Source organism: Bos taurus, chromosome 14 (assembly GCF_002263795.3).
Source record: "Bos taurus isolate L1 Dominette 01449 registration number 42190680 breed Hereford chromosome 14, ARS-UCD2.0, whole genome shotgun sequence".
NCBI classification, from domain to species: Eukaryota; Metazoa; Chordata; class Mammalia; order Artiodactyla; family Bovidae; genus Bos; species Bos taurus.
In genome coordinates, this window is record NC_037341.1 from 10743309 (window position 1) to 10767701 (window position 24393).

At 36.5% G+C, this 24393-nt stretch overlaps 1 protein-coding gene across 18 annotated transcripts in view; it reads left to right on the plus strand.

Moving 5' to 3' along the window:
* The window catches only part of CYRIB (CYFIP related Rac1 interactor B), a 147762-nt gene that overhangs the window by 111930 nt on the left and 11439 nt on the right, over nt 1-24393 (plus strand). For 11 of the 18 annotated variants that reach the window (XM_059893173.1, XM_059893172.1, XM_059893175.1 and 8 more), the window contains 6 exons: nt 3815-3897; nt 10478-10599; nt 15512-15617; nt 20750-20886; nt 21966-22043; nt 24053-24169. In XM_059893173.1, coding sequence (XP_059749156.1) covers nt 3825-3897; nt 10478-10599; nt 15512-15617; nt 20750-20886; nt 21966-22043; nt 24053-24169 — 633 coding nt within the window. In that variant the 5' untranslated portion in view covers nt 3815-3824. Of the gene's footprint in view, nt 1-465; nt 2471-2501; nt 2907-3808; nt 3898-9340; nt 9405-10477; nt 10600-15511; nt 15618-20749; nt 20887-21965; nt 22044-24052; nt 24170-24393 lie in introns of those variants that run through there. The other 7 variants (XM_025001486.2, XM_025001490.2, XM_059893169.1 and 4 more) reach the window with 5 other exon arrangements.

A 24393-nucleotide genomic window follows, 5' to 3' on the forward strand; every position in this document is an offset into this window, starting at 1 on the left:
GATGTGTGTTGCCTGCACAGCCTCCTTCCTGTGTGCTGTGGAGTTTGCCCCCTAGGAGACATTTGCCGCTCTCCAGAATCATTTCTGTCTGTCACAACTTGTGTGGTGGGTTAGTTAGTACTGGCATCTAGTGTGTAGAGGCCCAAGGTGCTGCTGAAGACCTTCCAGTGTGAGACAGACTCCTCTCAACAAAGGCACGAAAGAGAAAGTAGCTCAGTCGTGTCTGACTCTCTGCAACCCCATGGACCGTACATATATAGTCCATGGAATTCTCCAGGCCAGAATATCAGAGTGAGTTCCCTTCTCCAGGGGATCTTCCCAATGCAGGGATCGAACCCAGGTCTCCCGCCTTGCAGGCCGATTCTTTACCAGCTGAGCCACCAGACTTAGCCCCAAATGTTAGTAGTCCTGAGGTTGAGAAACCCGTACTAGATAAACTGGGCCATTTTCTAACTAAGAGTCACTGTTTGGGATGAAGATGTAAAAAGGATTCTGAATCTTTGTGTACTTGTGAGGAATGAATAGGTCAAGACCAAGTATGATGCAGGGTGAGGGGTATTAGTGTCATGTTAGGCTGGGGTGCCTCGAAAGGAGGACTAAGTAGTGGAAGAAATTTACTGAAGGAGTTGTAGAAAAATGGAGCAGATAAACTTGGCTAGTTTCAGTATTTTCCCTAAGGATCAGCTGTGTACATCCAAGTACTAAGGTAAGGAAACTTACATCTCTCCCTTCTCCCTCTCTCCTCTACTTGGTGGTGGCCTCATAGGACTAATTATAGGGCAGCATTTTAGCAATATTCTTGACAGAAGTGGGCCATGGGTTTTGCGATTTATAAAAATGTAGTTTGTATTAAAAGAAACAGAGCCATTATTATTTTTTTAAAGTTTGTGAATTTTGGTTTATCACACAGGGAACATTTTAATTGGATGCTTTCTGTGTGCCATACACTATGCTAATAAATCGGTATTTAATCTCATTGAACTCTCATAATAACCTTTTAAGATGGTTACTATGAAATGTGTATTTTACTGAGGAAAATGAGTCCCAGGAAAGTTGACTACTGTCCTCAAGGCAAACAGCTTTTTAGGTAGAGTTAAACTTTTGATTTGATTCCATAGATTAAGCTCTTTTAACAACAAATGGCGTGCTGCCTTTTCCTCTTAAAGACAGTTACTGTCCTTTCACATGCTGATTTTCCATCTATGGTTGAAGTTTTGATACCAGTAGGTAATTCTTTGTATATTTGGTCTTAGTTCTTATTAGTGACAGAATTTATATATGTTTGGAAACAGATACTCCATATATATTTGAAAGGTTTTGAAAGTTGAAGCTGTGAAATAGTTTTTTCCCAAATGTTCCTAAAAACTTTATTGAATAGATTTAGTAATACTTTGAGGTCATTCTTTGGATGTTTTATTTTTTCTTGTATATAAAAGCTTGGTATTATTAAACTTCTTACAGTATAGAAGATAATTAAGATGAAATATTTCACTTTTAGTTTTAATCTCAGACAGTCCATCTGTCATGCATTGTACAAAATCCTTTCAGTGAAATTCTGTGTAATAGGAATTTTAGTATCAAAAATAACATAGATCCCTGTTGCTGCCATAAGGGGCATTATTTTAAGAGAGGGGTCCCTTCAGTGTTAACCATTGCTGTGAATGAGCTAAATTGCTTTTAACACTTCTAAGAAGTGTATGCCAGTCCATCAGATTTTGGTCTGTGAAGTGAATAACCGTTGCGCGCTTAGGAACATATGCCAGTGTCCAGAGAGTAGGTGGAGGAAGGGAGCGCAGCACAGGACGCCAGGTGCTAACTCTTTTTAGACTTTTTTGTAACGGGTAGAGTAATAAGGTGTTTTCTTTCATTGATGAAAATATTGTTACTTTGCATTTCACTTCATTTACCTTTACCAGAGCTTCCATATTTGGAGGAAAAACATGGAGCTTAGAGGAGGGGAGGGGAGGAGCTGTTTGTGGTGCCTTAGACTGCCTTCCCTGTAGCTGCTACATCTTTAAGGTGTGAATCTGATTTCCTGGAGAAGCCTGACCCCTCCTTACACCTTCATCCCCACTGAGTCATGGCAAATTCTTGGGCAAGGTTATATCAATGCATTATTTTTCCTCTGCAAACTTAAAGAATTTTAATATTTGCTGGCTCCCTTTATGTTGGTTTGCTGTGTTAACTCCTAAGTTACATACTTTTGTGTACAGTTGATATTGTTGAATAATCAACCTATGAGTTAAATAATAAAAAGTTTGATTAATCTTAGAAATATAGAAAATGTAGAAATACTGGTTTATGTATGGTAAAATTTTAAAAAATGAGTCATTAATTGATATATCCTTTCAGTCTTTAATGGTTAAGTGTGGTTTGAATACTGTCTTCTTTATACTCCTAATAGGATTTGCTTCTACAAGAGGGAATATATCCCCAGTATTTAAAAATAATGGTCTCAGTATTTCCTTAGGTGAGAAATCTATTCTTAATGTTAATTTAAATTGAGAATATATGCCTTAAGCATTTTAAAGGAATAACGCTCGCATAGACGTTAGTGAAATGTAACTGTTGTAAGCTAAATGTAAAAATCTAATTTTTCTTTCCAGTTTTGCTTTATGTACATTTTTTGATATGTGGAAAAGAGGGACAAGGGCTATAAACTGAGAGCCAAATGTGCTTTTGTTGTTCCAAATTTTCAAAGCCAGAAGCATATAAACCTGCACCTGTTGGTAATTACAAGCAAGCCAGCCTTTGCCAAATCCCAGGCCTCTGCTTAAAACTTTTTTTACTGGAACTAAACGATGTTGCCATTTTTATTTTTAGGTTTGCTGGCATGGGTAATCTCATTAAGGTGCTAACCAGGGACATAGACCACAATGCAGCACATTTTTTCTTGGACTTTGAAAGTAAGTCTCTTAGCCCCTCACGGCTGGTGCATAATGGTAAAGGTGAAAGAAATTAATACTCACACCACAGTGAAGGCCAGCTATTTGTTAATAAAATACGGGAATCACACGAAATTTGCATGACTTTTTTTCTTAATCGTAGGCAAACATCGCCATCATATGTATGATTTAGTTTTTCATTTGCCGAATCATGTTGAGTGTGGAGCCAGTGCTGTCCTTTCATTAGTCCATGAAGCAACTAGCCTTATGATGAACATTCTAACAGTATGCCTCGGTGACTGCCCAGCAATCTGGTTGCTTATAATCCTATTGTAATTCTATTCATATGAAGAATCAGAGTTGTGCTGCATATCCAGAATCAATTCTTTAAATAACTTCCACAAATTATTGAGAATCCAAATTCGGTTAGAAGTACATGCTTTGTTGAGCGGCATACAGGAAGTAGTCTGATATTCTGCTACTCTTAAGATGAAAGCAAAGGTGAGCTGTGGCCGAAACTCTTTAACATTTGGCTTTAAAATAAATTGTTTGTTCAGTGCAATATTAAACAAGATTACCTGTGAATAATTCTTGATCAGAAATTTCTTTTTCAGAATACTAGCACTATTGGAATACTTAAAGAATTTTTCATTATAAGGCCATTAATGAAACTTGGGAGAATTTTAAGAAGAATTAGAGCAACAGTTGTGCCATTGTGTACAGGAAAACTACATTTCACCTCTAGGTCCTACATATCAGCACCTGGAGAGCCCGCTTTGCTGACTGCCCGAGCACAGTCTGGGTAACCTGAAGGACGAATTCATGGCCTAATGAACATTTTCCCTGTTACGATTTTTTTTTTAAGTTAAATTTCAGATGTTCTTTTTTGTAAAGGGATATTTTCTCTTTTCTCATTCTTGTCTTGACAGGTACCTTAACATGGGGAATCTTCTTAAAGTTTTGACATGCACAGACCTTGAGCAGGGGCCAAATTTTTTCCTTGATTTTGAAAGTGAGAAGATGATTTTATATCTATTTTTCTTTGCCTGCAGTAGACTGCGTTTGTCTTGCACTAAATGAATGTTTCCACTTTGCCATCTTTTTAACTTTTGCTTTGCATGACTGAGCTATGAATTGTTTGAGTAAAACTTCTTGTGCCTTCTAGAACTGGAAGTCATATTTTATAGATTAAATTGTGATAATGTTTTTACTTGAATTTTTATAAGAGATTTATATCTCTTAGTTGGACATTAATTTATAATTTGAGATCTCTAGTAAAAACATTTGAGATGCTCTGAAAATATTTTTGGGAAAAGATTTTGGTGGAAAGGATATGCTTCTTCAAGATTTGTTAATTAGAAGCAATATTTGGGGAAAATTTTACTGTAGTTGAGAAAAATTGATTAGTTTTCAATTACTCTTTGTACCTATTGAAATACTTTGAATATAAAATCTGTTCATGAAGGCCATTCAAAGCTCAGTAATTTGGGCATAATATTAAAAGGTAAGTGTGAACCTTAATTATTTAATCTTTGCAGATAACTGATTTTAAAAGTTAAATTGATTATATGTATGTATTTCAGGAATTCATTTTTTTTCTAACTCTAAATAAAAAGAAAAATAATAGGTTCACAGACCTTTGAGTAATCTGCCTTCTGTTTGTTTCATGTTGCATGACCTATTGTAATATGGTCTAAGAGTGGCAGGTAAGTGTCATTGACCTCCGTGCATGCTGAAAGGCTTTTGCTTTTTTGGCTGTCAGTATTGCTTTAGCTTGTCTGGTTGTCAAATCGGGAACAATGATATTCAATTGGTGTTTTAGTGTGAATGTTGCTATTTTAACTGATCATTAGAAATTGTTAGGAAAGGGTGAAGAGCCTTTAGGTTATAAATCACGTTACCACTTGCATTTTCATCTGAGATTAAAACATTTGAACAGAGTTTTACAAACTTAAGACATTTTATGATTTTTAAAACAAATCCTTTAAGTAAGTCCCCCCAGAGATGTTGCATTTTTTTTCCATCAACTTCAGTTTATGTGATGTTATACAGTTCATTCTAGTTTATGAATAATTTGTTTTTTTTTTTTTCTTTAAAGGAGGACAGATCATATGAGCACATTAATTTATAGTTTGTCTCCATTTAATGGGGCAGTCTGTGGCCTCTGATATTTTTCCGCTTTTATTACATTCCTGCTGATGTTTCGTACTGACAGTTTGCATACTCTGCAGGCTAATGAAGAGTAGTCATGTCAACATCAGGACCTGTTGTTTGGTTTTTAGGGAACGATGTTATTGAATGATAGTTTTCTTGACCCTTCTCAACAATTTAACACTGCTATTTTAAATGCATGTGTAGCATGAATTTTAATCAGCTTGGGGATATTGAGCAGTTTGCTGATTTGAGGATTATTCTTTCAGATGAGGCAGCTTACATTAGAGCTGTATTTTAGTTTACTTGCATCTGTTTCAAACTTGCTGTTGTATATTTTTCTGCTATCCTGTCTCCTTATTATCTTTGTCTCAAGTTCCTTACATTTGCAGAATCTTGGCTTTGATATAGTCAAGATCTTGTTCAAGACTTGGCACTTGATCTTTTTATAAACCTAGCGTTATGTTGTGGTCAAGTGAGAAGCATGAATTTACTGTAGTTTTCAAAAGATTATTTGATCCTGGTTTTCTAATCTGTGAGGGTTTGGATCATGATCCTTAAATTTTAAATAGCTAATGTAGTAGCAGGAAAAGGTTAAAATTAATTGCAAGAATAACCAACAGTGAAGAACTACATATAAAGTGTGAAGTTCCTAAAGGCAGATATAAACTAAGTATTTGTTGCTTATATCAGCCAATGTAAAACTTTTGACACTTACTGGTAACCTGTAAATGAAATGTAGTGAAAACAGACTGCAAATTAGGTCAGAGTTTGTCCCTGTTAATTCTTAGTTACATTTTGTAAATATATTTTCTTTTGAATCTAACATCAGAGTTGTCTTAATCAGTTTTACCTCTCATCCATCTGCATATTTATCTTCTTTTTGGAAATGTGCATTTGTAAAAGTGTATTTTATCATTCAGCTACTGTAGTGACCCCTTGAAACTTCCTTTCTTTTTAACTGTTTTATACCAGATTCAAAATTGCCAACACAGTTGATTTGCCAGTTCATAGGTTGATGAGATTAAAGTCATACTCTGTTATTAAACAGTGTTTAATACATTATTTATTTCTAGATAAACTGTAATGTTTAGGTTACCAGAATAATTTAGCTTTACTCTTACCATCATTTTAATTAGTTAAGCCTACCTAGTTCTCCATGGTTGGGCAGCTATAGAAACAGTACCAAACAGACAGATACATTGGCATTTTGCATCAAGCTGTATAAAAATGAACTATTCTAGTAATTTTGAACTATGATTTAATGGACCCCTATATTTTACAAAATGAAGACTGTCTTTACAGTACATCACTACCCCTTAATATATGTGCTTGCACACACACAGTGTTTCGCTTCAGCTTGCCTCGTGTGTGCGAGCCAGTAGGTACTGGAGATGCCAAGATAACTAACAAACAACCCTCACCTTTGGGGAGTTCTCAATCCAGTAGAATAGATAGAAATGCAAGCTAATTATTTACATCATTCAAAGTATATAGGTCAGGAAAGGGATTAACTTTACCTATGAGTGGATTGGACATGATGAGAGAATTCCTGACGGTGATATTAGAGTTGGATTGTGACGGGTGATGAGAATGTTTGATGATAATTTAGTGCAGGATGTTGTGGAGAAAAAGGAACATGTTTTTTAAAAAAAGCCTTAAGGCATGAAATGACATTCTGTGTTCAGTGAAGCGTATTATCTACTCGAGGTACTAGAAAGAAGGTCTTTTTCTTAAAACATTATCCCTATATGATTTTATTTTAAGAATAGTGGTTTAATTAATATGTGAGTCCAGAGTTGCCCCATAAAATTTGCCAAGTTATGCTAATGACAGCACATTAAAAGCACTGAATCGGGGCCTATACAGCCTCTTCTAGTTCTTGAAATTTCTTATTTTATAATGACATTGTTAATTTATAGCCCATTCTAATGACAGATCTTTAGCCTGAGTAACTACTATGTGTATTAGTTCACGCAGTTGTCTCTTGGGAGAAGAGGGACTTTTATTTTTATGTCCCTTCCCAGCCTTAGCAAGGTGCTTCATGATCACAGAAGTTCAGTATTCATTAGTTAACCTTGATTGTGTAACTCCAGGTAGACCGAATAGAAGAGTAAATATAGGTGGTTATTTGTGAGAAATAGACTCTTACTTTCTCTAATTCTTTGTTATAGAGCCTTTCCACTTAGTCATGCATTTCTTCGAATTCTTGTGTCTTTTGTGTTTCCTGTCCCCCTCTCCCCCAAGTCAAAAAATAATTTGATAGTACCCACTCTCTTAGTCTCTTGTTTTTCCATTTTACCTTTTATATATTTTCAGTTGCTTTTGCCCTGTACTTGAAATTTCTGGTGGCATTTTCTTATATTTATTTTTCTAAAATGATATAGGGTTGTTTTGTTTAGATATAAAAATGCATAATAGCCTTCTTTAACACATGCTGGAGGCATTTTTATAAATCTGTACCTTCTCATTCATTCAACAATTATTTATCATTGAAAATCTACTAGGTACTAAGTTTATGTTCTGAACAGTGGGATGTACTGTACATACCCTACCTCAGTGGGATTATAAATATTTACTGTGTGAATGAATGAGATTAAAGCAGAAAGACCTCTTATGTCACAGTTACAATTTTTATGTGACTTAAAATTTTTTTCCTTTTGTAACTCATCTTTGCCTCTGTACCATAACAACGTCAATTTTAGCAGTTATTTTCAATGACTCTTCAGTAGGGAACTGGTGTGAAATTATTAAAATAATTAATTCTACCCTCAAATAGTAAGAGCAACTGAAACATGCTTTAATTTCCCTTGAACAGCTTTTAAAACTAAGCTTGATGAGTAATCACTATGCCTACTCTCAGTAGTAGATAGCATTTTGCAATCAAATGAATGTCCTTTTGTTAATTGGCTAAGTGATATGTTTTTCCTCAAGTAATTAAATTTTTCATTTTTTGCTATGAAAAATCAAAGTGACAAGTCTTGGTTGATCCCATTTTGGGGAAAAATGCCTTATTTTATGCAGTCCTTTCCCCTCCCGAGTATTTCCGCCTTTTGCATGACTTGCTGTCAGTAAAGCAGTGCTTACCTGTCTGCTCTTTTCTGTCTGTCTTCATTTCTGCAGCAGTCTTCAGCAGCTTTCAAAATTATCAATGTGACTTTGCTGTGACAGTCTAAAAATGTTTAATCAGTGTGGTGCTGGGTATTTTTCCACCCTTAAGGGAAACTGGAATCTTCTCCTTTATTTTTAAATTTCTTGGTACTTATTAAACCTTTAATAATGATTAACCACTTCCAAGGTCTATTTAAATCTCCTTGATAATATTTCTTTTGTATATAATTCTCAGTGTCATGTTTTTCTGTTAACAGCTAGTCACCACACCCAAAATACATAGTTTAGTGTTTTCAAACTTCACAAATATCTTTTAATATATAACAGTCAAAATATTGTCTTTTGTCATGAATTCCCACTTCATGAATTCAAATTATGATACGTGTCTACTATTGATGTTATGTCTGTAGTTTCATAGTTTCATATGGAAAGTATAAAACTGCTGTTTTTTGCATGTAAAATTTTTCTCTGCTGCTTCTGGTGTAAGTATAAAAAGTTATAACTGAAGTGTACTTTTTTTTTAGTGTGTGTCTAATTATGACTGGAGAATATGGTCTGGCTAAATGAAAAAATATTACCGCTAAATGACAAACTCTGATTTTTAAAAAATCATTTAGCTATAATATCAGTAATGCTCCTGGTAATACCATTATAGCTTTGGACACAGAGTCTTATAAATTTTTCAGTCGATTCCTCTTGTGTAATTTGTCATAGCAGTTTCATTAAAAAAAAAAAATACATGACTTCTGAAAGGAGAGTTTCAAAACAAGGAAACAGACTTGGGAACACAAATTCTTAAGTTGGCTTTGCATGTGAATGTTACTCTTACTGTTGCTGTAGTACTGTCTTAAGTATGTTGAAATTAAAGTTTGGTACTGTAATTGTTGATTTAAGAATATAAATGATATATTTTTGACTAGTTGGCAAGTTTAATAAAGGAAATTGAATTATGACTTGCCTTAAGCACAAAGTAAAGTTCCAGGTTTTAGGCACCTGGACTTCTAGTTTTGTGTGTGAACTAAGTTTTTAAAAAATTTTTAAGGAAAGGAATAAATAGATCTTTGTGTATTTATGGGAAGGTGGAGTATGTGCAGAAAAGTCTAGGTTCTAGTATTATATGATTGGTAAATAATATTTATGAGAAATGTTCTTAATTCATATTATAAATTTGGTCTGCTTCCCCTACCCTCCAGAGTATAAGAGAAAATTTTAACATGGAGGAATTCTGACACCACAATTGCTCTCTAAAACATTATGGTAATCATAATGTTTATTATTTTAAGTGCTTTTTGCCTTGTTTGTAGTCTTTGAATATAGTCTAGTGGGAAAGATTTATGAAAACTCAGATTCCTCACAGAACATCCATTTCTCTCATTTCCCCCCACCAAAAATCAAATGTATTGAATAAAAAAGATTTATCCTTAGCAAAACAAATGACTAGGGTATTAAAAACAGGATTTTTGTCACCTCGGGCCTTAACAGAGAAATCCAGAATTACTCATCTATTGAAACCTATGTTTTGTGGCTAACGCCACACATGGTGGAAGTGCCCATATGTTTGTGTTCCTAACTATGCTTTTTATAATTCCTCCTTCATTTTTCTTCTCACTCGGTCCCAAGTATATAGAAACTCAGTTTTTGCATTAATAGTTCAAAATTTCAGTGAAAATATTGTATCTTAAAGTATCTAGTATTTAGTAGCCTAGTAATTCTGGAGTCCTTTCATAACTCAAACTCCTCTGCATAGTAATCTGCACCTTTTGTTCATCAGAAGAGAAGTTCACTGGTCAGAGTATAAAGTGGTTTTTAGAACCACTAAAGTCTTTTTTCTTAGTTTCTAATTTTTTATATCAAAACTCTGTCATTAAAGTGAACTTTATAGGAAAGTAGTTTATGTCTTAAACTGTAGATGAGCCAGGTACATTAGTTAGCCTTTCATTTCTGTTGAGTTAAATAGATGGCTATTCATGGATTTACAGTTATTACTATTAGTGGCGAGTATGGTAGAAACAGTGAGTATACACTGACAATTAAAATTTTTGAGTTACAACTCTCATTTGTTTAATATAACACGTCATGATTTGTAACTTGAATAATAATGTTTGGTGTTCCTTGCTTCTCTATGATATTTACCAACTTGAGGCTAGTTATTCAAATGCAGAACTATGGAAAAATGATCAGTCTTTTTAAGAAGTATGAAGTTAGCATTGGAAAAAATGTTACGTCAAACCAACTTTTTAGAAAATTGGATTATTTAATACTTGAGTTATTATACATGTACTTAAAAAAATCATTGACTGTAAATTTTCTTGTGCTTTCCTGCTGTTTAGATGCCCAGCCGACAGAGTCTGAGAAGGAAATTTATAACCAGGTGAATGTGGTTCTAAAAGATGCAGAAGGCATCCTGGAGGACTTGCAGTCGTATAGAGGAGCTGGCCATGAAATACGGGAGGTGAAAATTCCTGTCCCTCTTTTTAATCTTTATTGTTTCCTGTATTGTGTTGTCTGTTTCCATAGTCAGAGTTATTTAAAGGAAGATTACTTGCATTATTTCAGAAGTGGTTGCAGTGATATAAGGGTAAACAATACAAGGTTCTATAACTACGTAATTTATATATATTAAAGAGAATTCCTTTGGTTTACTCTCATACCTGAAATTTACAGTATCCATGGGTGTGCTGTTCATACTGTTTTTGGAGGGGAGACCATCAAGCATTCTATGGCTTTTCTGTTCTGCCAGTCTATCTTTCTGCTCCTCCTAAGCTTTCTAGGAGAAAACCAAAACCATCTTTGTGATCTGGACCCCGTCAACTGTGTCTGACGCCACCAGAGAGTAAATGTGTGGTGTGGTCTCCCTCAGCTTTCTTCTCCCAAACCTCTGAAATTATCCAGGTTTTCATCCATCTCTTTTTCTGTTGCTTTTATTTTTTTTTCCCCCAGAAGAAGCTGTGTCCTTACTTCTTACTAAGACTAACTTCTCTACCTTTGTTCTCCACCCTCCTCTGAAACTTTTCTCTTTGAATTTCCTTCTCTTAATTGCATCTTTTTCTTTTACTGAGTTCTTCCTCACGCATGCACACATACACTCGGGTGTCCTGTACTACCCAAAGAAACTCCCTGGCCTCTGAACCTTCTGTCTCTTTTTTCTCATTATGTTTCTTGAAGGCATAGCTCACACTTTGTTGTTTCATTTTTTTCCTGACCTTCTGCTTCTATTCTTCTTCTTACCTCTCCCAACTGGACTGTTTGTTTCCCGAATGTCTTGCACATGTATAATTCCTTGCCTTTGTTCTTTTCTGGAACGTGCACTTCTTTTTTTCTTTTCCTGCTCAGTTCCTATCCTTCCTTCAAATCCCAATAATCTGCTTCCCTGTACTCTTTTGCCATAGCACTTTGCACATTTTTTTTTTTAACGGTAGCCACCACTTTTTTTTAAAAAAAATCACTGATATATGATGTCTTTTTCTTCAGCCTTCTAGCTTGAGGAAGGTTTCTTTCTTATTTTTGTGTTATCAGCACCTAGTACAGTGCTTGGTAAGCAGTTAGTAACTATTGAAGAATAAATGCAAGAAAACTACTCTTGCCAGTATCCCTGGCTTGAGTTAAAACCTTACGATTTCAGTAAATGAAAGCATGTAACCATTTCTGTGAATTTCAAGTTTTATAAACAAGATTGCCAGGAGAAATATCAATAACCTCAGATATGCAGGTGACACCACCCTTATGGCAGAAAGTGAAGAGGAACTAAAAAGCCTCTTGATGAAAGTGAAAGACGAGAGTGAAAAAGTTGGCTTAAAGCTCAACATTCAGAAAACGAACATCATGGCATCTGATTCCATCATTTCATGGGAAATAGATGGGGAAACAGTGGAAACAGTGACAGACTTTATTTTTTGGGGCTCCAAAATCACTGCAGATGGTGACTGCAGCCATGAAATTAAAAGATGCTTACTCCTTGGAAGGAAAATTATGACCAACCTAGATAGCATATTCAAAAGCAGAGACATTACTTTGCCAAACAAAGGTCCATCTAGTCAAGGCTATGGTTTTTCCAGTGGTCATGTATGGATGTGAGAGTTGGACTGTGAAGAAAGCTGAGCACCGAAGAATTGATGCTTTTGAACTGTGGTGTTGGAGAAGACTCTTGAGAGTCCCTTGGACTGCAAGGAGATCCAACCAGTCCATTCTGAAAGAGATCAGCCCTGGGATTTCTTTGGAAGGAATGATGCTAAAGCTGAAACTCCAGTACTTTGGCCACCTCATGTGAAGAGTTGACTCATTGGAAAAGACTCTGATGCTGGGAGGGATTGGGGGCAGGAGGAGAAGGGGACGACAGAGGATGAGATGGCTGGATGGCATCACCGACTCGATGGACGTGGGTCTGAGTGAACTCTGGGAGTTGGTGATGGACAGGGAGGCCTGGCGTGCTGCGATTCATGGAGTCGCAAAGAGTTGGACACAACTGAGTGACTGAACTGAACTGAAACATATCAAAGCTGAGTATAAATCTAATGTAAAAGAACAAATGTGACTACTGAAACTGTCATAGGTCAGTGTGAAGACTTTATTGACTTAGTAGAACAACCATTCTACCTTTTGAGAAAACGTAATAGAATAACAGAGTGTTTAATGGAGGTTGGTTTATGAAGAAATGGGTTTTTTTTGTTTCTTTTTAAAGAAACAGTCTTAATCAATGCAAGTGGCATTGTAGAATCATTATCTTTTTGGAGGTCAGTTTGACAAGGTGTAAAATCAGATCTATAAAATTATCTGTACTCTTCTGTCAGATATTTAATTTTAGAAAATACTCTCAAGAAGGCTATCATTCAAGGGGGGAGATAAATGTAAAAATCTTTATGGCTGACTTATTCATCATAGCAAAAATTTGGAAACAATTCATAGAGTTGTTTTGAGGATAAAGTTAGATAATCTATCAGAAGAGACACATAGAAACTGACACATAGAACATAGACTGAGAGTTTACTGATATTACTATGCTAATGAGGTGAATTATATATATATATGTGTATTTGTTTAAGTAGCACTTTATTAAACATGACTCTAAAGGTGAATAAAATTTGATTTAAGACAGAATCTAGGGACTTCCCTGGTGATCAGTGGCTAAAACTCCGTGCTTCCAGTGCAGGGGGCCTGCGTATGATCCCTGGTCAGGGAACTGGATCCCACATGCCACAGCTAAGAGCAAAGATCCCGTGTGCTGCAACTAACACCCAACGCAGTCAAATCAATAAATAAGATAATTTTTTTAAAAAAGAATCTATTAAATACAGCTTATTCTCTAGAATAAACCACTAGAGAGGGAAATAAGAACTTGCTGCTAATGTTTTGATGCATCAAACATTTTAACATCTTTGAAAATAAGAGTTATAATGCCTCCTCCCTGACAGCCTCGCCCGCTTCTGCTCTTCGACCTCCCCTACACTGGACGGCTTGTTTCCCTAATGTCTTACACATGTACAGTTCCTTGCCTTTGTCTTTGTCAGGAACCGGGCACTTCTTTTTTTCTTTTCCTGCTCAGTTCCTAGCCTGCCTTCAAATCCCAGTAATCTGCTTCCCTGTACTCTTTTGCCATAGCACTTTGCATGTTATTTTTTTTAATGGTGGCCATCACTTTTTTTTAAAAAAGACTTGTCATCTCACCAAGTGCCCTTTTCCACATTGGACTATGATATAGGTGCTGTGTCAAAAATGTTATCTAACAGCAGTGGAACTGCTCTGAGAGGAGAGTCACAAGTATAAGGTGAACCAAAAACAGTTGTCATAAAAGAGCAGCCAGTGTCTTCGGTTTTAAATCCATGCAAGGCACACCCAGGGAAATAGTTAATTCTGTTCAGTCTTGACAGTGGGTGACATTTGCTGGAGCATTTTAATATTATGAGAATGAGTTGGTATTTAGAAAATCGTGTTTAAATCCTTGCAAGAGAGATTGGATAGGCTTCTGAAGAGAAGAAATAAATTTTAAATTTTTATCTGTTTGCTTATTCCCCAAATAATAAAATGAACAAGTTTTTACTACTTGATATAAAACCATTGAGATTTGGCTTAAAGGCTAAAAGGATTGTTTCGTGCACATCAGAATAATATCACAGTCCCTTTGAAATAGTCATATTAACATAATGTGAAATAAGGATTGTTACATGTTGTAAAGTCCAGTTTTCTTTAACATAACATTATTTCTAAATAGTCACATAAGAGATTCATTTCAGACTCCTATTTGTTTATGTAAAAAAGATTGAATATAATGACAAACTTATTTATAAAGCAATTTGTTTAAACAGTGTATACAGCCCACTTATTTAGCTTGTCGCTAATTTATCTGAAGCATCTTCTAAATCTGTCAAGTTTCCGTTTTGTTTCTTTCTGGTTTTATATGGATGGAGTCAGAGTACTAGTGTCTTGGGAAAATCTGAATGTACCATTGTCTTCTGATGATGATGTAAACAGGCGCTTCACCTTTCAGATGGAATGTTTAGCTCATGTGAAGATGTTAGAAAAAGCAGACCAGGTTATGGAAAAAAGGTGAAGAAAAGCATCTGTGAGCAAGAGAAAGAGGAAATCAATAATATACATTTCTTTGGGAATAGCCCTCTGTACTTACAAATGATTGCTCAATAACTTGGAAGACTGGGCAGAGAAAGTGCATATTCATATTTACAATAGAGTCTCTATATTATGTTTTATTTTCTCCTCTTTCACATTTGAAACTTTTTCACCTTCTTCAAGAAAACCTAAAAAATTTAGATTCCAGAATAGGATTTTAGTTATAGGGAAGGGATAAGTAACAATTTCTAAATCATATTTTTCAGGTTGATTTAGGTTCTTCAGTGTTTGATAGCTTTTTTAAAGCTAGGTTGGACCTTGGAATTTGAATTATTGAGAGTGTATTAGCCTTTTCCCCAGAATTGGGTCTTATTTCATTTATCACCTTCCTTTTTTGTTCCTTTTATCCACTAAAACAGTTCTTAAAGAATTTCTAAGAAAGCTTGTCTGTGATATGGGAAAAAATATAAAATGGTATCTTTATTTGGTTCTAAATTTGAGAGTCTAAATTTTAGATTCTAACAGGTATCAAGACATAATATACCTGACAAACATACATTGTGTCATTTGTTTAATCTCTTCTATCCATATCCATTGCAAGGGTGATGAAAACTATTATACTAGGTTTAAAGTACCCTTGGAGTTGAGAAGGCCAGTTTCAGCTCTCCTAGATCCATTATACTGAGTGTCATAGACTATACCAGGACTTCCTGTGTTTGCCAAAACCTGTATTTTAATGTAAAAATAATACTGTTATGATTTTTAAATAAATCTTGATTATTTTTATTCTTTGGATTTTGAAGGCAATCCAGCATCCAGCAGACGAGAAGTTACAAGAGAAGGCATGGGGTGCAGTTGTTCCACTAGTAGGCAAATTAAAGAAATTTTACGAATTTTCTCAGAGGTTAGGTAAGTGGAAAGTTTTATCATTATGACTTCCTCAGTGAAAAAGGAGATTATTGATACTGGAAGCTATTTACAAGATTTCATGTTCACACTGCTAAATGTATATGTCTCATAGGTAAAGCAGCTTGGTAGACTATAAGATTATAGCTTAATGTTGCTGTCTTCCTGTTCAGCTAGGTCTTTTAAGTTATTTAGACCATTTTCCTCAACAAATTAAAACTTCTATAAGAAGATTTCCAATTTTTTGCAGCCTAACGTGTTCTATTGTGAGAACTGCTGGTAGAATTCCTTTCCAGCTCTGGAGCAAATCCTTTCCCATGTGTGGCAACTAATTCTCAGTCTCCTCAGTGATTTAGATTTTTGTGTTCCTAAGATTAATCAAATCCATGCAAATCCATGTACCTAAAACTCAACACGATGAGAACTAGGAAGCTAATGGTATAAGTGAAGTTACTGAGGGAGTTATTAAGTAAAAAGAATTCAGAACGGTATGCTTTTTCCCTTGTATGGGAAAAATTATTCCAAGATCAGAATTGTGCCTTTAATACAGTGAATAAGTAGAATTGGAGTTCTTTTTCTTGAAGAAGGAAGAGACACCAGGTAAGATTTAGCCATTTAGCTGCTTGTGTAAATTGGAAGAGCTCTTACTTTGTGAAGTTGGGAGCATGGGGTGGGAACCGGTGTAGATTGTGTCAGAAGTTTGAAGTATTTCAGTTTAAGCTTTTTACATGTGTTTATATAGTTTTACTTTTTGAATCATATAAATATGTTATATATCCTAAATGAGTACATACAATTTAATAAGAAAGCTAGTACTGTAAGATAGAAGACGGTTGTTCAGTTGCTCAGTCGTGTCCAACTCTTTGTGACCTCATGGACTGCAGCATGCCAGGCTTCCCTATACATCACCATCTCCTGGAGTTTGCTCATACTCACCTCCATTGAGTTGGTGATACCATTTGGGGGCTTATAAGCTAAATTTAGACCCGAGATATAATTTGTTTTGCCCACGTGGTTTTTTAAAACTTCCTAATTAATTCCCACATTTTAAAATTGGTAATTGTTTGTGTTTTGTGTGTATGTGTCTTAATTGGTTGCTTTGGAAAAATCAGTAGATCAGGCAACAACTGTTCAATTGATCTTTCCTCTCAGTTGGCAAAGCTAAACGGCAAAGCGACTGTGTCCATTAGTTAAGGTGTGTGCTTTCTAGTTGCAGTGGGTCTCTACTGCATCCTGGTTTTTATGTCTTGCTCTCTTTATGTCTTTATGTAAACTGCTTGGCCATTGTGTCAACCTCTGCTTCAAAGTTGAAATCCTGTTTGTTTTTTTTTTCCAATGTCTGTATTTTTTAAAAAGTAAGAGAATTGCTATTTTTCCTTAGATGCAGTACATGCTGTCAAATGCAAAGACAAGTAATAGTTGAGATAGACGCGTTTGCGTAAATTGTCCTTTTCTTATAGAAGTAAGAATTATCAATTATTTTCCTCAAGCATAGCGGTCAGTTCTTTCAGTCAAGTATCTTATGTAATCCACAGCTTTGTAACCTCAGGGGGCCTAGGTGTTTTCCTCTTGGTTGTCTTCACTACTACTTTAAGTAAGTAGTTCTACTTCTCAGTAGTACCACTGCTACTTTAAATAAGAGTTTTCTTGTGTATTGCTAGTTCCCAGCTGCTTTTGAAGTTTAAATGCTTTTGATGCTGCATAGATCCTTCTCACGTTCATATTGGTCTCTTAGCATTTGCCAATTGAAAAAAAAGAATAATTATAAAATAGGTCAAACCAGGGAGGTTTACACGTTCATATTTTAACTACTGGAATTACATCAGGTGAGTGGTGTGTGTTTTGGCACAAGTGCTGTGTTCCATCTCATCAGAGGTTGTAGTAACACAGGTAGTAGCAAAAAGCTCTCGGTTTTTCATTCTGTCACGTGGAAGCCTTGAACCTTCGTTGTATAGGCTAGGACTTCTGTAAAGGTGTGAACAAAGTACATTTAAGATCTGGTGGTTTACTCCTCATCTCTTGGCTGGTAACATGGTTCATGTTTCCAGTTTCCTTGCTGACAGGATGCATATCCTTGCTTGCGTGTGATAGGAACTCAGTGTTGAACGAGTGAGCGAGTGATGGATTAATGAATACATGCGTCTGATATATGAAATATTAGTTAGATGTTTAGGAGAAGCAATAATAATAGATTTTAGGCTTTCAAGGCCTAATGCCCTGTGTTTGAATTCTGGTGTTTGTGGTTATTAGCTGTGTGCTCTTGGCTCCATCATTTAAATTCTGTGAGCTTCAGTGTCCTACTTGGACCTCCAGTGAGTTGAGCCCTCTGCTTTAAGTGCACGTAACCTCTGTTGTCTCTTCTCTCCCGCGCTGTCGAGCCAGAGATGAGGGTAAACACCGCACACAGCACACGGAGCACCACACAAACTGTGAAGATGCGTGTGGTCCTTCAGAATTTCAAAGAGAAGGTTGCTTGGCTCGAGCACTACAGATCAGCCATGGGCTGGACTCCAGGAGAGGGACCACTTGACTAATTTGAAAGATCCTGAGCTTTGCCAACATGGTTTAACCTTGCTGACTAAGAAACATCCTGTATTTGCTTGTTTTGGTCAGAGGCCTTCCCAGTTGAGGCAGCTGTCTAAGAGAAGGTTGTGTGTCCAGACAGTACACAAACTGCTTTGTGTCTGCTTAGTCTTCCTCCTGTTCCAGGGGCTGACAGCGGCCACCTCCAGAGATTATAGTGAATGAGTCTGTCCAGCACGTTGACTCCTCTTCAGTGGGCTAAATTCACCAAAACCTGTTCAGAAGGTTCTGAAGTGCACAATAATGGTGGTTATCTCTCTTGGCTCTTTCAGATCCCCTGCAGTCTCTATCCTTTGGGTTCTCTCCTGAGGATTCAGACTGGTCTTTGATAGTGGATGGCTGGCAGTAAGAGAATATATGGCTCTGGTCTCTCTGAAGGGGCCTCCTCTTCCTAGTCAGGCCTTGTTCCCCCTTCTGGATCTACTTTGTGGCCTGATCTGTCATTATTTCTCCACTTGATAAGTCATCTATACTCCCACACTCCGTTCTCCATGCTGCAGATGAAGTTGAGTTTTTATTTTTTAATTCTTTATTAATTTTTGGCTGGGTCTTTGGTCCTGCTTGAGAGCTTTCTCTAGTTGCAGTGCCTAGGGCTTCTTGTTGCGGTGGCTTCTCTTGTGGAGCACAGGCTCTGTGTACCCAGGCTCAATAGCTGTGGCTTATGGGCTCAGTAGTTGTGGCTCACAGGCTTAGTTGCCTGCAGCATGTGGAATCTTCCTGGACCAGGGATTGAACCGGAGTCCCTTGCATTGTCAGGCAGATTCTTAACCACTGGACCACTAGGGAAGTCCGAAGTGGAGTTTAAATGCTAACCTGATGAAGTCACTACCCAGCTTAGTTTCTCTAGGGATGCTAAGTTGGGCCAGGGTGCTTCGTGTGGCACACAGATGATGTGCATATGGTTTTAGTCCTGGGTTCCTCCCCTCCTTGCCTCTCTGTTCCACCTGCATTGTTGTCCTGCAGTTTCTCTACTCAGTCGTGCCCCTCTCAGCTCAGGGTTGGGCTCCCTGCCTGTCTGTCTACAGACTCCTGCTCATCCTTAGCATGCAGTCCAGTCTCGGTCCAGGTGTCATGTACTCAGTCAGGTCTTTCCCTGAGTCTGCAGCTGGGTGAAGCTCCATTTTCACACCTTTCCACAGTACCATACCCTTCTCAGTACATATCCCAGCTGTAGTAAGTTGTCTGTCTTCTCTCTGTGTAATTAGTCTCTGTGTGAGCATAGGGTGTGTCCATCTTCATCGTTGTACCCAGTGCCTGACATGTATTAGACCATCAGTATATTTTTTAACTTACTATTAAAAAAGGATGATAACTATCATTTGAAGGTACTGTGTGGATTACAAATAGTGTCTAGCTCAGTACCTGGCACATAATAGATGCATAAAGGGTACTTACTATTGGTACTAATCAATAATTTAATATTTTATAAGATTATGGAAGGCTAGTTAGAATGTCATTTTATATGAGAAACAGCTTATTATGGTGGAAATAATAGGGCTGTGAAGTCAGAAGCACTTGGCACTTATGAAATATACCCTTGGGAGTCTGACCTCTTTGAAACTCAGTTTATCCATCTGTAATGCCCATGTCATAGTTGACAGTGAGAGTTAAATGACAGACTAGGTTAAGTACACAAGTATGGGTATTAGTTCATAATTGGGTAGATCAAATAAAAAAAATAAATGGTAGAGTTGGTAATTTTTCAGTTTTTTAAAAGTTGATGATGTGAGATAAACTTGTTTTCATTAATAAATAATCTTGATTAATCTAGCATTTATTCACAAATGGCAGACCACCATCTAACTCTATAAACTTTGTTTTCTCTGAATAGAATCTAGCCTTGTATGATTCTGTAGTATGTAACAGTATTCGTTTGATTTCTGGGATTTTTTTGAAATGAAATCAGTATTTATATATATATATATATATAATATGTATATATATATATATTTTTTAGTATTTCCATTTTTAAACACAATATTAGTCTGGCATTCCAAAAGTAGCAGTTGTTTCAAGGGACAATTTTATTTGTGTAATGAATTAGAATTTTTGTATTATGGCCCTGAGACAGGAAGCTGTACAACACTCAGGAAGCTAATTATTAAATCACATATTTGGCTTCTTTTCATAGCTGAAAGAAGATAGTTTGTATTTATAAATAAACAGCACAAAGTATGTGAAGTTGGTAATTCATTCATACCCACATACAGATATGACTGACCATAGTTTCACCAAAAAAGACATAGTCACAGTTACCATTTCATAAAAATCAACACTGTGTAGAATGTGAATATAATGTAAGATTTGTCCTTTGATCCTGGTATTTCATTCAGATTCACATTCTTCATGATTCTGAATTTGGGTTTACAGAAATTGAGTTAGTCACTTCAGAGTTTCTATTCTAGTAAACAGTACTCAGTTTGAGTGTTATGTTTAGATAACCTAGCTTTTAAAGAAACCTTATTTTTATGGAAATTGAAATCAAAACATTTTAAAAATGCTTGCTTTTTAATAAATAGATACAAACAACATCTTCATGTTTTGTTCTTTAGAAGCAGCGTTAAGAGGTCTTCTGGGAGCCTTGACAAGTACCCCGTATTCTCCCACCCAGCATCTAGAGCGAGAGCAGGCTCTTGCTAAACAGTTCGCAGAAATTCTTCATTTTACACTCCGGTTTGATGAACTTAAGGTAGGATTGTCCTGCTGGTCCTCCTTGTTATAGAAGAAAATCATGCGTCTTTCAATGAGTACTAGGAGGAAATGCCTGGAGCCCTTATTAAAATGTGGTGGAATGATGTCTGCTGTTCCTAAGCAAAAGTGGAAAGCTGGATTTAAAAATTATGCAGGCTTTTTGGTGTAGCATAGCAAACAACAAATTGCTCAATATTCAGTTTTCATTTAGCTTCATTTTAAAAAGTATCTCTGAAACAACAATATTGACATCTTCTAATATTTTTCTTTTCTGCTCATCCCCAGTTTTTTTCCCAGCATTCTTCTATTAATATATAAAAATGTTGATTTTTCTTTGTCTCTCCTCCCCCTCTCCTTCTTTCCTTTCTTCCCTTGTCGTCTTTCTCATACCCTCCCCTTGCCTGCATCTACTTATTAACATCATTTTTGCTAGGAGTGCATTTAAAGAAAGAAGCATTAAATTCCGTATCAGGAGACCTTAATTCCACGTTAGGCTCTATCATAGTAACAAACGATGAGGCAGGTCCTCTGACTTGCCAGCACCTCATGTAACTTGTTTAGAAAACGGAAGAGCTGGATTCCCAACTCCAGCATTTTATAAACATTACATCATAGACAGCTATTCTCCTTTAGTCATACTTTGAGCACAGATGGTTTGTTTATAAAAATTTTAGTCTGTTTGATGACTGCCCTGTATATTAATTGTAATAACCCACAATGAGTGGGTACACATTCCTTTTTGTTTTTGTCTATTTGGTAATACCATTTTTGGTGAGCAGCCTTTTCATATGTTACCTGAAATTAATGAGAAGAAAGGACAGTGTACTGACTGACTGAAAACCAGTGTGCACAGTGTTCTGTGTCCATCATGAGACAGTTAGCAAATCAGTGCGTAAGCACAGTGTTACATAATTTAAGTGCAGGTCATCATCTTGGATGGTAACGGGTTTAGTTCTTAAAGTGGTATTACAAATTCGATAATGTAAATTAACTAATTACAACTCTAGTAGATACTTTATTTAATTTTTATACTATCCTTTAGTAAATAACTTTTTCTTTTATAAATGTTTTCTTTAGATGACAAATCCTGCCATACAGAATGACTTCAGCTATTACAGAAGAACATTGAGTCGCATGAGGATTAATAATGTTCCAGTAAGTTGAAGCTTGAATTATGGCATAATACTAATAATTCAGATCTCGATTTGTTCAGTTTAGTCTTTTATTCATTCACTTATTCATTCAGATAAAGCTAAAGATAGTAGTAAAGTTAATAATTACAGGCATCCACAGCTGTGGGAAGAAAGAGCAAAATGTAGCAAGCCATATGGTATTCACTTATTTTTCTGCGTGGTTCTTTGTTCCACAGCTACTTCAGTAAAACTGCTTTTTGTCTGTATAACATTGATAGAAAATTTCTCTTTGTTTTCTCGTTTTAACTGCAGAAGAGTTTCATGAGTTAGTGGTTATGAGTTATTCGTCCCCATGTTCTTAGATTGGAAGACTCTTGGGGAGAGGTTGACCCGGGATAGGAATAGCACTAATCCTGGCAGGAAGGGGAGCGGGGTCTTGGACCCCAAGCACGTCTGTGTCTGACACCGCTGTGTGAGAAGATGGCTCTGAGCCTGTTGCTCGGCTAGCATAGCATCTCTTCTGGCTTGTTAGCCTCTCGACGTCTCGTTTTAAGCTGTTTAATACTCTTTTCTCCTAGACATCAAATGCCAACCTTAAGTGTGAGAAAAATACTATCTTTTTCTCTAGATATTTTGTGGACCAATACTGTGCTAATTTGTATGAAAAGCAGAGAAAATTTCTAGGATCATCCCTGGCCTCAAGTAGATAGTTTAATGAAGAAATACTATGTAAGTTTGTGAGGAGTGTTAAGTGGCATAAAAGGTTAAAAAAAAACCTGAAAGGATCATCAGAGACCCCCACAATACTGTAAAGCAATTGTCTTCCAGTTTAAAAAGAAAACCAAAGGAGACCATTGAGTAAATATTTTATGAAGTCCTTGCTCTTAAGACAGGCCTGGATCAAAAGAAAGATTTCTTTTAATGAATCATCTGTTACATGTATTTGTTTGGTTTTGCATAAGCCAGTTTATTCTGTGAGGCTGACCTTACTGTCTGTCTTTCTCATACTCACTATGTAAAATAAAGTAAATAAAATGACCCACTTTTCTGTTAGGGCCCTCCTGCCATCATTCAAGACCAAAGGCCCTGAAATCATCTTTGCAGAGCCTTTTGCTCTCAATAATTATAGGTCAGTTCAGTCGCTGTCAAGTGCCATTTTTCTCAGATTCTTCACTGCCCCCCTTCCCATCTCTTAGTACTGCTGTCCCAGTTGAGAGCCTAATTCCCACTGTTTTTGGCAACTGTTCTGTAGCTGCAGAACTTATTTTCTGGCAAATAATCTATCTCTTTCTTTTTGGTACAGTCTGCCATCAATAGTTAACTTTATTTTGAAGATTGGCTTAATTGTTACTCCTTTCTTCTAACGCTAAGTGGCTTCCCATTACCTACAGAAGAAAAATATGACCTGAAGCTAAGATTTAGTCTGACCCCAGCTTTCCCTTCCAGTGTCCTTTCACTGATTGCTGTCCCTTATTACACTGACCTATTTGAATTTACACTTTGCCAAGTCATTTGAAAGCATGCTCTGCCCCCTGACTGGTTGAAATGCCCTGTGTACCTGCTCATCATGTGCCAAAGCCTAGACCTTCCATGCATCCGTTTTAGTTCCTCCCAGTCTTAGTCCTCTACTCATCCCCCACTTTATTCCTCATCTCTTAGCATGTTGCTAAGATAAGCTATGTGGATACTTGCTTGCTCCTAATAGGGTGTGATGTCATAGTCATCTTTCTGTCCTCTGTGGCATTTAGATGGTCTCTTGTATACAGCAGGCAGCCCATTCAAGTTTCATTTAATGGCTTAATATCATTTAAAATATTTTTAAAGAAGTTAATCTTGAAAAAAAATTTCTTTATATTTTAATCTTTTTCTTGTTAAAGGTAATGTAAGTGTGTACATTTGAGGGTCTAGAATGTAAGCATATTTATTATTAATAGATTAGCAAGCACTAGCTAGGCACCTTGCCTAGGTCCGTTTATAATATTATTTTAATAACTTAGGAGCTGATATTAAGTGTCCTTATTTTCCACACAGGCAGAAGGAGAAAATGAAGTAAATAATGAATTGGCAAATCGAATGTCTTTGTTTTATGCTGAGGCAACCCCAATGCTGAAAACCTTAAGTGATGCTACAACGAAGTTTGTATCAGAGGTAGGCATTGCCTAGGAAGTTACGCTTTGTGCATTCCTCTTCAGCCTGTGTCCAGATAGGATGGGCTCGGTGAGTCCACTGCAGACCCTCTAAGCTTGATAGATGCACTGAGTCTGGTCCTCTCCCCTGAGACCCACGTGTACACACCTGCCGCCTATCGGCAGTCACCCTTAGGATGGATAGTCGACACCCCCGTGGTCTGCTGACCACAGTGAGGTCTTGAC